The following is a 14,738-nucleotide window of genomic DNA, read 5'->3' as shown; positions in this document are numbered from 1 at the left end:
GCAATCATTTTCCAATCTTCTATTGCCCAATTTTGGGGACCCTGTGCGAATTGTAGCCTCAGTTTCCTATTCTTTGCTGACAGGAGTGGCACCCGGTGTGGCCTTCTGCTGCTGTAGCCCATCCTGCTCAAGGTTGGATGTGCTGTGCATTCAGAAATGCTCTTCTGCATACCTTGGGTGGAACGAGTGGTTATTTGAGTTACTGTTGCTTTTCTATTAGCTCTGACCAGTCTGCACATTCTCATCTGACCTCTGGCATCAACAAGGCATTTGCGCCCACAGGACTGCCGCTCACTGGATATTTTCTCTTTTTCAGACCATTATCTGTAAACCGCAGGAATGGTTCTGCATGAAATTCTTAGTATGTGACACATGACATCATTGCATATGTATTGGCGGCCAGCTAGTGTGTGCTGTGCAGGGAAACATCACTCCACTGACCTCTTAAGGTGCTCTAGCAACGGATACTAGCCTCCTTGTTAGAGCAACCGACTCCCACTGGGTGGCGTAGGGCCGGCAGCTTTAAACATATTTGGAATCATAGCATATTGTGCCACAATCACAACAAATCACAGATTCAATTCACTTGCTCATTAAAAATACACGACTGTAATCAAAACAAGTCTTAACTTTATTTGACAGAAATAATAAGAACAATGAACTTTTAATTTTTAATCACGTGACATTTAAATAATATTTTAAACTACAAGACTACTTCCAAATACGTGTAACTTACTTTCTCCCACAGAACCAAAAATATGTATTATAATCTGAGGAACTGATTTTTTACTGTAATGAGATTTCTTTAAATATTTATATTGGACAGAAGAAAGTTTTATGGGTTTAGATTAGAATAGACTGATGCAAACATCCTTTGGGTGACAAAGTGTAAAGTTTCGTCGCCGTTTACAGTATGCTATTCTAAAGGATGCTTTAAGAAAAAAAGTTACATTTCAATTTGTAGACAGTACAACTTGACTACATTTCCCAGACTCCTCCCTGCACATGACGTCACTATCAGCCCAACCCGCAGTTCCTTATGTGGTGGATCCTCCGGACAGAAGCGGAGCGACGCCGCGGACCATGGCTGACACGGAGGACCCGGGTCCAGGCGCGGCAACTGAGCCGGACACCCCGCGCACAGTCCGGCCACACAACGTCTCGTTCAGCGAGAGCGTTCAGCCCGCGGTCGGGATGGTTAGCCAACTACTGAACCAGCAGTCGTCCCTGAAGTTCGACAAAAACATCAAACAGGCCTTCTACAACACAGGCGCGATGATCTTCGTGGCGATCTGTTGCGGGGCAGCGGTGCTGGTTTACTTCATCCTGGAGGCTTTCCTTCGGCCGCTGCTGTGGGCAGTGCTATGCGGCACCTTCCTGCACCCCTTCAAGTACTCGCTCGCCCGCCTCGGCCGCTCCTGGCTCAGCGGTCTGCAGGACAGCGGCACGCCGATAGTGGTTGGGACACTCCTGGTGCCGGTGTGGTGCGTGAACCAAGGGGTGGACAGTCTGGGCGGACTGGTCGTGGATCGGCTCAATGTACTGCTGGCAGTCGGGGCCGGTGTACCCCTGCTTTACTTCTTATATCTATTCTGGAGCGTCATTGGCATGCAGATGATCCTCAGCCACTTCTGTAGCATCATCTGTTTCGGCCTGGATTGTTTCAGCGCGGTGTGGGTGAGTGTTGTGTTTATGACCTGACCCTTTATTTACAGTCTATGGACCTGATACATGAATGGGCCGAGACACGCCTCCTGTCAGACAATACACAGGTGAAGGTGCTTCTGAAACAGCCAATCATCTGTCGTGATTTGCATTATTTAGCCTATGTATAAAGGATATTGGTCCACAAAGATTTTCAAGAACAATGATTTTTTTTACTTAAAAAGAGTTATTTTAAACCTTAAAACATTGTCACAGTCCTTTAAAAAAACGGGGTTTACTCATTCCTTAGTGAGAAGTGCTTAATTATTTAGAGTGTAATTAAAATATAATAAAGTGTCACCCATATTTTGTTGTTTAATTTTGATATATATGTGCATAGATGGATTTGTAAATGTGTATTGTTTTTTTTTTTTTGTATAAACTGCTATGCCATATCTTTCTAATTTAAAATACAAATGTTATCCTTTAGAGCAGGGATGCCCAAACTTGTTGTGAAGGGCCAAAAACTTGATCAAGGGCTGTGGGCCGAAGTTGAATCTATCAAACTGTTTTTCATTAAATTTGCTAATTTGTTTGCTTATTATTTAAAATATATATAAAAAGTTGCTTCAAAACATGTTAAATGATGATGCAGTATAAATTGTAACATTTTATAATCAACTTATAGTAAATCCCATTTATAACACAAGGGCGCTCAATACACTAGTCGAGCTGGGCCTGCCTTTGACTTGATTTGCTCACTGATGTCTTGTGCTTTGTCCTCTATCTGTCTGACAGTATTTACATTTTAAAAGTCTGATTCATATGAAAATTTTTATTTTAGTTGGCTTTTTTGTATCTCTTCTATTAAACAAAGAAACAAAATGGTATACATTAAATTCGAAATGACAATCTCTGTCAAAGGCATTCATAAAAAAAATTCTGTCACCATAGATTAACTCATTCTAACTCCTGATGTGTCACATTTTTTTTCTCTTTCATCATACAGAAACCTTCAAATTTACATTGCAAATCTGTCAACTGATATGGTAGAGAGATGCATCAGATAACCAAACCATGTGGAAATATGTAAAACATGCCTATGATATGAACCCATTTGGTCATGTGAAAGATATGTAATTTCTTAGTATGTGTGACTGGGAATTGGAGCATGACATGCCAGATGCTAAAAATATATAGCCCTAAGGTTGCACACACTCCCAATGAAACATTATAAAGCGTAGTTCAAGAAAGGTTACAAGAACTTGACTAGACTAGATTTCACCCTGACCTTCAGTTCGCAACTTTCGATTTACTTGCCTCTTGGGCTTTATTTAATTCAAGTCATGTGATGACTGTTCTTAGTCCAAAACATCAGCAGCAGCAAAAGCCCCATTTATAAATATATTATCTAGAACAGTTTCTTAAATTAAAGTCTTCATACTCCCTTTCCCATTAGAGCTGTGAACAAACATGCTGAGGTATTTTGAGATTATAAAGGTGCCAAATGTTTGGCACAGTAGTTACCAGAGATACCCTAATGTTCTCTCTTTTTCAGGTTGGCACATTAGTCTTGGGCTACGTGTTGGCTGTGGCATTCAAGTGGACTCCTAGCATGGAAGGTTACTTGCGTACAATGTCTGTACCCGTATGGACGGTATTCATTTTCTACTTGGGTAATACCCTTTTTAAACAGTATATATATTTTTTGTAAGTCCCTGTGCTGTCAAATTAACAACTTTGCTTCTGAAATACACCTGCCAAACAGAAAACAACAACTCTTATGGTCTAAATGTTCTCTGTTTTTTCAGTTTCTCTGACAGGGTCGTGGCGTGTGCCTGTGTTTGTGGTGGTGGTCTTACTGCTGATAGTTGGCTCTCAGGAGAAGACTGCTGTTTCAGGGAAAGGTGAACAGACTTGCGCTCCAGCTTTTTTCCTTGATCACCCTTGTTTTTGATGCCTTCTGACTTTTGCTCCTCTTCTGTTTCTGGCTCAGGTGAGCTGTCTGGTCAGGTGTTATCCTTTGCTGCTAACACAATCTTCATGGCAATCTCCTGCAGAAATGTCACCCACGGTGAGAAGATACAGGACGAGATGAGCACCAAAGAAAAATCCAAAGGTGATGCAAAAAAAATAAAAACAGAGTTGATAAGTCTTGATGATGTTTGAAGTCATATGTTTTCACAGCTGATTAAGATGGAAATTGTATGGAATTGTGAAAAATGGACTTGAATATACCTAATAAGACTTCAGTCAGTGTGAGAAAAGAGTCAGTGTGGGTCTGGTTTTGACCATCTCAGCATGTTGATATACTCGCAATCATGCTCATGATCTGGTGTTTTCAGTGTCTCAGGGTAGTTTGGTTTACTGTAAATGCTGTAAAAATTAATGTCTGCAATTGCAGCAGCAAGTAAAATGACCATTTGGTAATATTAGTGATGCATGATTTAATGGTGCATATGATCTGTTATTATTATTGGGATTATTGGAACATTCAATTTTGGAAATATTATTTTCAACTCTTGATCCATCTTGAGATGTGTGCTTCTGGCCATGAGTGTTTTGATTAGAGCCTTTCACATGATGTGACATGCCGCACGCACATAGCAGATTAGCAGAGTTTATGCTCGAGGGAAGACAAGATGTCGGGAGTGTAGGGTTTTTTACCATGGAAAAAAGAGGAATTCAAAACTGCAGTTTGGAAATGATTTGGGGAAAAGAAAGATCTAGATGTTTTCTATAATTTCCCCTGTGTCCTGCAGTTAACAGTAAAAAAAAAAAAAAAAAAAAAAATCAGTTCACTGTATTGGTGTGTTGTTTTTGTTATTAAAAAAAAAAAAAAAAAAAAAAATATATATATATATATATGTGTGTGTGTATGTGTGTGTGTGTATATATATATATCATATTTATTTATATCAGTACGTATTTATTACTATTATCTGTTGAAGCAGTTTAAGATTTTTGTGAAAAGTAACAACAAATAGGACAACAAAGTATTCTGAGTATTATTACTAACTATTTTAAAACGGCATTTATGTGACATATGTAAAACGTCATTTATGTGACATATATGTAAAACGGCATTTATGTGACATATATGTATATATATATATATATATATATATATATATATATATATATATATATATAAATAAATAAATAAAAGTAGTTTTAGATTTTTATATGTATTTTAGATATATATATATATATATTTTTTTATATTTAAAATAGGCACCGTCCTTATTAATATAATGTAGAATTGTCATCTAAACACATACATACATCTATCTCTCTCTCTCTCTCTCTCTCTCTCTCTCTCTCTCTCTCTCTCTCTCTCTCTCTCTCTCTCTCTCTCTCTCTCTCTCTCTCTCTCTCTCTCTCTCTCTCTCTCTCTCTCTCTCTCTCTCTCTCTCTCTCTCTCTCTCTGCACGAGGTGAAGGAGTGGTGTGGGGTGTGAGAGCAACACGCTGAACTGGTTTCAGGGTTAATCTTTTTTGTTTTCTTTTGTTTTCTCCTTTTTTCCCCCCTTTATCCTTTTTTCTTCTTTTTTAGAAGATTTATTTTGTATTATTGATTCATTTGTTTGGTTTAAACTAATACCAGCGATCCCCTTTATGATAAGGGAAACCATGGCGTTTCTCTCAGGAGAGGGAACACCTGGTTTCTCTATCAAGAATGGATGCAAAGTTTATTCGGACCAAGTTTTTACGGTTGAAGAAGTGCTTTTGGCAATGGGAGAAATAGTTGAGCACGAAAATATAGTATCTGCCTCAAGAATGAATAAGGCTGTGGTAGTGTTTCTTAAAGATGAGAAACACGTTAATGATCTCGTGGAAAACGGAATTGTTGTTAACGACACGCTAGTACAAGTAGTGCCCTTGCGTACACCGGCTACTAAAGTAACAATCTCAAACGTGCCTCCATTCATTCCCAATGAGCAAATTCTTAAGGAGTTGAATCGTTTTGGTAAGTTTGCGGGTTCTGTCAAAATGGTTCCGTTTGGGTGCAAAAACGTCGCTTTAAAACATGTGCTGTCTTTCCGTAGGCATGTTTTCATGTTTTTAAATGCACAGTCTAAGACTTTAGACATTTCGTTCCGTATTCAACACGGGGACAGTTCTTATATGGTTTATGCAACAACAGAGAGTTTGCGGTGTTTCGAGTGCGGGGATTTGGGGCACAAAAAGCTCAAATGCACTCATAAGAAACAATTAGAAAATGAAAAAAATGACGGAATGAATGAAGAGCGCAATGATCAAAGCAACAGCAGTCAAAACAAAGAGAAGCGGCCTACAGCGGTGAAAGACGTAGTGATTCCGGGAAAAAAACAGAAAACAACCGGCATTAAGGGTAACAGTTCAGGGATGCTAGATGAACCCAGCGTTGTTTCAGAAGTTGGTTTTACAACCGAGCAAAGTGCCGAAGGCTCAAGTTCAACGTTAGAGGTAAGTGCGTTTACTTCAACTCTGAGTGCTGTTGATAATGCTGTAAGCCCGTCTGTTTTGAAGGAAAATACGGCTGTTGATAAGGAAAATGATGGTGTTGGTGGCAATGTAGTTTTAAAAGAGAGTTGTTTAGAGTCGGAGGTGATTGCAGAGAATGAAAATAGTGATGAAAATATGGAAGACTGCGATGATAACTGTTCAGAGTTTTCGGAAATTGAGTGTAGCCAGTCGTTAGATGATGTGTATTCGGTAGAAGAATTGAATGCTTTTTTAGATTCAACTAAAGGAAAAAAGACTGACATAGTTAAGCACTTTCCCGATAGCAATAAATTTATTAAATCGGTGCTGATTGCTCAGAAGAATGTGGGCTATGAGGTACTTTCAAAACAAAAACGATTCCGATTGAGTAAGTTTGTAACAACGTTACGCAAAGCTCAAGAAGAACAAGGAAGAGTGTCAAAACGAAAAAAGTAAATCACATGGGAGAGGGATCTATTTTTATTTTTGTTTTACTTACCTGTTATTTCCTGTTTTCCCTTTCTATCTTCCCTGCAATGCAGATTCTTAAAGTAGGATCATTAAACATAAATGGGATGAGGGATGGGAGTAAAAGAGCTTTACTTGTTGAATTTCTTAAACTTAAAGATACCCATGTAACTTTTTTACAAGAAACTCATAGTGATCAAAAGAATGAATCTGAGATTAAGTTATGGTGGGAAGGAAAAACTGTATTTAGTCATGGTACAAATATCAGCGCAGGGGTAGCTATTTTGTTCTCAAAGTACTTAAATATAAATATTATATCAGAAGTAGAAATAGAGAAAGGACGTATTATGTTGGTAAAAGCTAAAGTAAACAATCAACTCTTTGAATTTATAAATATCTATGCTCCCAATAAATGCTCAGAAAAATTAGCAGTATTTAAGAAATTAAAAGATTTTTTAAATAGTTATACTTTGGAAGGATTTCTAATTGTGGGAGGAGATTGGAATTGCACTCTTAATTTTCTTTTAGATAGAAACAATCAAGAACCACATCCTGCATCGGCATCTTTTTTAAAAAGTTTCATAATTCAGAATGATTTGATAGATGTGTGGCGAGACCAAAATGCGGAAATAAAACACTATACATGGACTAAAATAAATCTGGGAATGATTAGTGTAGCAAGACTTGATCGGTTTTATGTAAAGTGTAGTGATAAAAACAGAGTAAGTGGGTGCAATATCTTTCCCTGTTGTTTATCAGACCATAATTTAATTACAGTCAGTATTGTTTTAACACAATCTAATTTTAAAAGCCCTTATTGGAAATTGAATACTGCTTTATTGAAAGAAAAACAGTTTTATGAAAAATTCAAATTATTTTGGGAGGAGTGGAGTTTTAGGAAAAAAGATTTTAAAAATTTATTACAATGGTGGGAGTTAGGAAAGATTCAAATAAAAATTTTCTGTCAACAATATACATGGTTTTCAACAAGAAAAGTAAAACAAAAAATTTCGGAAATAGAGCATGAAATCTGTCATATTACGTCTGGCATGATACAGCATTCTGATTCATCTTCAGCAGTCTTTTTAAGTAAAAAAAATCAAGATTTAAAATCATTATTGCAAGTGCGGGCCAAAGGTGCTTTGATAAGATCTCGGTTTATGTCATTGCACGAGATGGATGCTCCTACTTCTTATTTTTTTAATTTAGAAAAAGTGTCAAAAAAACAAAATGAAATGTACTGTTTGAAGACCCCTGAAGGACTAAAGACTTTTGATACAGAAAAAATGAGAAAGATTGCAGTGGATTTTTATTCAGACTTGTACAAGAAGGAAGAAACTAATATTGAGTGCATGTCACAAATAATGGAAAAAATCCCTACTCTTACTGAAACACAGCGCAAGTTTTTGGACAGTGCTATACCATATCAAGAATTAATGGATGCAGTAAAACAGATGAAGACGGGTCGAGCCCCGGGAATTGATGGACTGTCTATTGATTTTTACAAGTCTATGTGGAATATTATTGGAAATGATTTTTATGAAGTGATTCAAGAATGTTTTAAAGAAAAAAGTCTTCCTACAAGTTGTCAAAGAGCTGTCTTAACACTTTTGCCAAAAAAGGGGGATTTGAGTGATCTTAAAAACTGGAGGCCTGTGTCTGTTTTAACTACTGATTATAAGTTAATGGCCAAAGTGTTGGCTAATAGGTTAAAGACTGTACTTGGTGATTTAATACACCCAGATCAATCCTATTGTATCCCAGATAGAACAATTTATGACAACATTTTCATGGTAAGAGACATTTTAGATTATTCTAAACTAAATGATGTGAATGTTGGTTTTTTGTTTTTAGATCAAGAGAAAGCATTCGATAGAGTGGACCATGGTTTTTTATTTGAAACTATGAGAGCTTTTGGTTTTGGAAATGTTTTTATTTCTTGGATCAAACTTTTATACACAAATGCTTCATGTGTTTTAAAAATAGGTGGTAGCTTAAGTAAACCAGTAAGAATACTTAAAGGCATAAGACAAGGATGCCCTTTATCAGGCCAGCTTTATGCTTTGGCAGTAGAACCATTACTGTGTTTATTAAGAGATAATTTGTCTGATTTTAAACTTGATGATATATGCAATTCAGTTAAAGTAATAGCTTATGCAGATGACATCGCTGTTTTAGTAAAAAATCAAAAAGATGTTGATGTTGTTAAAAACAGCATCTCTTTATTTGAGAGTGCTTCATCTGCAAAGTTAAATTGGATTAAAACAGAGGCTTTTTGGTGCAATGAAAAAAGTACAATGAGGTTACCTGTTATTCCTGAAAATGTAAAATGGAAAAAACATGGTTTTAAGTATTTAGGTATTTTTTTGGGATCCGAATCGTATCAAAGAAATAATTGGGAAAATGTTAAAGAAAAAGTGTGTAATAGATTATCAAAATGGAATTGGATTTTACCACAACTTTCGTATAGGGGTAGAGTACTGGTTATAAATAACCTTGCTGCATCTGTTCTATGGCATAAATTAATTGTGTTAAATCCACCAGATGGTTTTATTAGAGAAATTCAAAAAGTGTTCATAGATTTTTTCTGGAATGGAAACCATTGGCTAAAAGAGACAATATTGTATCTACAATTAAATGAAGGTGGTCAAGGCCTCATGGACATTAAGTCCAAAGTAGCTGCTTTCAGATTGCAGACTGCACAAAAACTCCTTTATCAAAAGTCTCTAAACTGGACTGCTATTGCTTGCACCTTATTAAACAGAGTGGGACGAATGAATTTGAACAGACACCTTTTTTTAATGAATTTGAAAGATATTGATTTTAATGGGCTTTCTTCTTTTTATACATCAGTTCTAAATGCATGGCAAATATTTATAGTTAAAAGAGAACTGACTGAAGTAACACAAGAATGGGTACTTGAGGAACCATTAGTTTATAATCCTTTATTGGTTGAGATTTTGAAATCAAAGGCTTGTTCCACAAGATTAATTCAAGCAGGAATATGCTAAATCTGTCATTTAAGAATACAGGATAGTTGGATTTCTGCAGAAAAACTTGCTGAGAAAATCAATGTTCACTCTGTTAGGTTTATTGAAAAATTGTTATATGAGGTTCAAAAATTGTTTCCTGTAGTACCATTGCAAACAGAAGTAACTAAGACTGTATTTCCCAGGATTAGTGTAAAAGTAAATCTAGAAGATTGGCAGGAGGATGATACTAGATTACTTTCATTTAAAACACCGCAACTTGGTTTCTTTGATGAAATATCTAAAAAGTCATTCTATTGTCTTTGTGTTAAATTTTTAAATTTAAAATCTTTGAGAGAAATTCCAGAAACCAAATGGGGAAATTTTGTTGAAATTGGTACCACTCCAAAAGGATGTTGGAGGTCATTATATAAAGCACCAATTGAAAAAAGAAGTGGAGATTTACAATGGCGGATCTCTCATTGGATATTGGCAACAAATCGTTATAAGAATCATCTAAATCCGGTACAAGGAGATAAATGCATATTTTGTGGCCTTTCAGAAACAATGGCTCACCTATTTATTGGATGTTCAAGGCTTTTTAGATTGTTTGACATGTTGAGAGACTTGTGTCAGAACTTTGGTTTCATTTTTACTAATAGTCTTTTTATCTTTGGACCAAAATACAATGCTTTAAATAAGAAAAAAATTGTTTTAACAAATTTTCTATTAGGTAAGGCAAAACTGGCAGTATGGTTGACAAGAAAAAATAAAATACTGTTAGACAGCAATACTGATCCTTTGGACTTGTTCAGAATATTGGTAAAAAGCAGGCTAGTAATGGAGTATAAATATTATGAATTGGTGAATGATGTTGATTCTTTCTTTCTTGTATGGGGTGTTGAAAATATTTTATGTCAACCTAATGAAGAAGGAGGTTGTGATATATTGCTGTAAACTTGGTGGTATTAGTTTTTTATCATTGTTTTATTATTATTTATTTTGTGTGTTATTGTTTATTTTTTATTATTTTTTTGTGTGTATATACATGTTTATGTAATAAGCTGTAATTGTTTTTAAACTGATACAGTTTTTGAACTGTTGTAATTAAAGAGTTGTTAAAAGTCAAAGTCTATCTATCTCTCTCTCTCTCTCTCTCTCTCTCTCTCTCTCTCTCTCTCTCTCTCTCTCTCTCTCTCTCTCTCTCTCTCTCTATATATATATATATATATATATATATATATATATATATATATATGTGTATATATATGTATATATGTATATATATGTGTGTATATATATGTATATATGTGTGTGTGTGTGTGTGTGTGTGTGTGTGTGTGTGTGTATATATATATATATATATATATGTAAGTATATATGTAAGTATATATGTATATATATGTATGTATATATATGTATGTGTATATATATGTATGTATATATATGTATGTATATATATATATATATATATATATATATATATATATATATTAGGGATGTGCGGAGCAGCCGGTATTTGTATTTGTATTTGTATTTGTTGAGAGGGGAAAAGTATTTGTATTTGTATTTGTATTTGTTGAGGGGGGAAAAGTATTTGTATTTGTATTTGTATTCGAGTAAAATTCAAAATGGCACAAAAATATATATTTTTTCTATTACACTTCTAATTTACGTTATATTAAAAGTATTGTTTAATTATACCCATTATATAAATTATAGATATGCAATATTGGCTGTTGTTTTTGAACGTGATAAGAAATGTCATTGAAAAGAAAATAACATAGAAGCCATTATCTCATCCATGGTTAAACCAACAACTAATAAAATACCATTGTGAATATTATGAACCCCACCACCACTGTTCTTGTTGAAGGACACTGAATAGACAGAATAAAAACAAATAATACTTCAAAAAACTGTTCTTCTTCTGAAAGAACTTATTTCCAATGCACAGAATTCCAAAAACTAAAATTAACTAAATAAATCTAAATAAAACCCTGCCTGGGAGATCTGGCAGAACAAAAGTATTCTATATAATACTAAAAGATACAGCCCTGCTATTGTCATCTGCCAGCCACAAAAAAAGACACAAAGTTTGTTTGTTTGTTTATTTAGAGATATCTGCAAATATTTTTCAATGGAAGTCAATGGAGGAATATGACTAGTCAGTCATAATATATTTGCAGATATTTCCAATCTGAATTATAATTATGACAAGTCAAAATATAATTAGAGATATCTCTAAATATATTTATGGATAGTCTGAACAAGGTTTAAATGCTAAAACGGCTTGCCATACGCACAGTGGCACAGTGGAGATTTCTCTAGTTATATCGTTTCAGTCGGTTTGTTATGCAGTGACATGCAGTCAAATATTTCGCCAAACAGTCCTTAGGGATGCGGGGACACGCAGTCAGATATTTTACCGGACAGATCCGCCACTTTTGGCGCGCATAAACAATCATAAAGCTCTCGTGCTGCAGGAATGAGGAGGTCTGCTGAAGGCGCGCAGCTGACGTGCAGTGAGGGGTTTGCGTCTTTAATAAACTACGGCAGTTTGCGATCACTGAACAGTAAGAATGATTAATAAATCCATATGAAACAACCCCTTAAAAGTCACGTCTCGCTTTCAGTTTCGGGCTTTGGCGCGTTTTGCACTGAGCGTGTGTCTCTCTCTCTCTCTCTCTCTCTCTCTCTCTCTCTCTCTCTCTCTCTCTCTCTCTCTCTCTCACTCACTCACGCGGGCATGCACTGTGGTCTCATGAGGAAACGCTGCTTTTTGATATAGTGTTTTTCTTGCTCCCGAATACAAATAATTTTTCAAGTATTTGTTCGAATCAAGTATTCGTAAAAACACGCTATTCGTGCCTTTCCGAATACCGTATTCGGGTTCGGCTCCACCCTTAATATATATATATATAGAGAGAGAGAGAGAGAGAGAGAGAGAGAGAGAGAGAGAGAAATAGATGTATGTATATGTGTTTAGATGACAATTATACATTATATTAATAAGGACAGTGCCTATTTTAAATATAAAAAATATATATATATATATATATATATATATATATATATGTATATATATATATATATATATATATATATATAAAATACATATAAAAATCTAAAACTACTTTTATTGTGGCCGAAATAGAATGAATAAGACTTTCTCCAGAAGAAAAAATGTTATCAGACATGCGGTGAAAATGGCGGTTCATTCCGCTGTGACGACCCCATATATATATATATATATATATATATATATATATATATATATATATATATATATATATATATATATATATAGTCCCTGGGAAACATTTGTAAACCAGACACAGAAACCTAGCTGTCTTTAACACGCATGTGATTTTGTTTACAATTTCTTGTTTATTAGCAAAAATAGCATTGTGAAGGCAAACCACAACAAATAAAAAAGAAATCTACACCGTGTTTGGTCCAGACTAAAGCAAGCAAACGAATGGACTTTCTTTAAACCTAAAACCTTAAAATTCTTCTTGGTAGTTTTCATAGTGTAAACTAAAATGATTTATAACTGAAATATTAAAGGGTCACATTATTCTTTTTAGACTTTCAGCTTCCTTTAGTGCATAATTTCGCTATTGAACATAAAAAATATCTGCAAAGTTCGAATGTACTTCTCAATATCAGTAACATGTGTCTGAACTGGCGAATATGCTATTAATTCAACCTATCGCCCAGCTTCAAAAGCATTTTCATTTCACAGATAAAACACAGTAGTGAAATATGAAGTATACAGTAGTGAATCTAAAATACCAAAATAATTAGATGAGAAAAACAGAAAAAAGAGTTACTTTTCAAGTGTTGTATCATGAATTTCATGGCATTTTGCGAGACCAAAGATCTGTATTTTCTGAAGTTTTGTTCTGCAGTTTCCATACTACTGTCATTTCGCTAACAATTATTTCAACCCTTCTTCGCCTCACAGACTCTATAGACACCCCGAAGGGTCTCTTCAACATTCCCTCATCCCGACGACGTAGCAGACTAGAATTCAGGGGTTTCCAGCCGAAACAGAAGACCAGCGATATCTACTTTGTGCTGCTGGCCTGGGCGATAGTGCTGGTGCAGATCTGGCTCAACCTCTGGCTCTTACAGTTACTGCCCATCCCTGTTGCTGGTAAACTTGGTGTTCATGATCCTGAGGTCACAAGTTTAGGTCCACAGTTCATGATTTCATGAGTGAGTGTTTTATTTTCCAGTTTGGGTCTTGAAAAAGGCGGTTGTCCGTTTTGGGATGAAGGACTTCATCGGGCGAACTCTAGCCCAGTGGTGGACGGTATCCGAGAAGTTCGTCAAAGACAGAGAGGATGCTCTTCTGCCTGGACCGATCAAAGGCCTGACACATTTCTTGCTTCGCGTGGACACTAAGGTAATGCCTTATGTAGACAAACCCACACAAAAGTGCTCGCCTGTCTGCTGACCCACTGTCCTTCACAACACTTGCCTGTTGCCACATGCGCACATTTATTTTTGGATGCGACAGAAGTCTGTGGTTAAAAAGAAGAACTGAATGTGGTTGTGGCTTGCTGATTCTCTATTTCTCTTACACCACTAAGGCAAAAAACATCCATAACTGACCGAATAAATGCTGTGGAGCTTAGATGGGAATGTTTCTGTTTATATCACGACTTTAAAAGCATGTGGGAAAAATTTATTATTTAGCAGATTTCTTTTTCCATGAGTGAGTTAAATTGTAAGAACATAATATAAGCTACTTCCTCTATCATATCAGCTCAAGGGCTCTGATAAAATCTGAATGTAGCTTTTTTTGTCTTTGCACATAGCTAGCAGTTATCATTCTGCTGTTTGAGGTTTATGACATGAGGAAGTCAACTCGATGTTCTTAAAAATGTGCTAGCAGTTTCTCAGTAACTCCTTCAGTTGAATAAGTTTGAGCTGTGAAAAAGAACCCACTGTTGCAGTCAGTCTAGATGAAACTCTACACCCCTAAGAAAGCATTTGCCCACTCCTCCCTGACCTTGTAGTAATCCAGTAGAATAACGCAGTGCCTGATTTCAGTTTTGCCTTCTTTCATTCTTTCATGCTGAGTCATTCATGTGGTCAAGAGCAAATGTATTGAGAACATGCAGGGGTCAAATATTAACACTCGACATGACAAAGTATTAACAAATAGGACAACAAAGTA

At 35.7% G+C, this 14,738-nt stretch overlaps 1 protein-coding gene across 4 annotated transcripts in view; it reads left to right on the top strand.

Moving 5' to 3' along the window:
* The first annotated feature begins 1,059 nt into the window (after positions 1–1,059).
* tmem245 (transmembrane protein 245) overlaps positions 1,060–14,738 on the top strand; it is a 34,985-nt gene continuing 21,306 nt past the window's right edge. For all 4 annotated transcript variants that reach the window (XR_012392116.1, XR_012392115.1, XM_009292372.5 and 1 more), the window contains exons 1-6: positions 1,060–1,677; positions 3,203–3,320; positions 3,456–3,551; positions 3,641–3,763; positions 13,518–13,709; positions 13,792–13,961. Coding sequence is in view for 2 of the 4 variants with exons in the window: in XM_009292372.5 (XP_009290647.4) it covers positions 1,084–1,677; positions 3,203–3,320; positions 3,456–3,551; positions 3,641–3,763; positions 13,518–13,709; positions 13,792–13,961 (1,293 nt within the window). In the remaining 2 variants the exon portion in view is untranslated. The remainder of the gene's footprint in view (positions 1,678–3,202; positions 3,321–3,455; positions 3,552–3,640; positions 3,764–13,517; positions 13,710–13,791; positions 13,962–14,738) is intronic.

Source organism: Danio rerio, chromosome 16 (genome assembly GCF_049306965.1).
Source record: "Danio rerio strain Tuebingen ecotype United States chromosome 16, GRCz12tu, whole genome shotgun sequence".
Classification (NCBI taxonomy): Eukaryota; Metazoa; Chordata; class Actinopteri; order Cypriniformes; family Danionidae; genus Danio; species Danio rerio.
The sequence above is the reverse complement of the archived record's forward strand: the minus strand, read 5'-3'. Positions and strand labels throughout refer to the sequence as shown.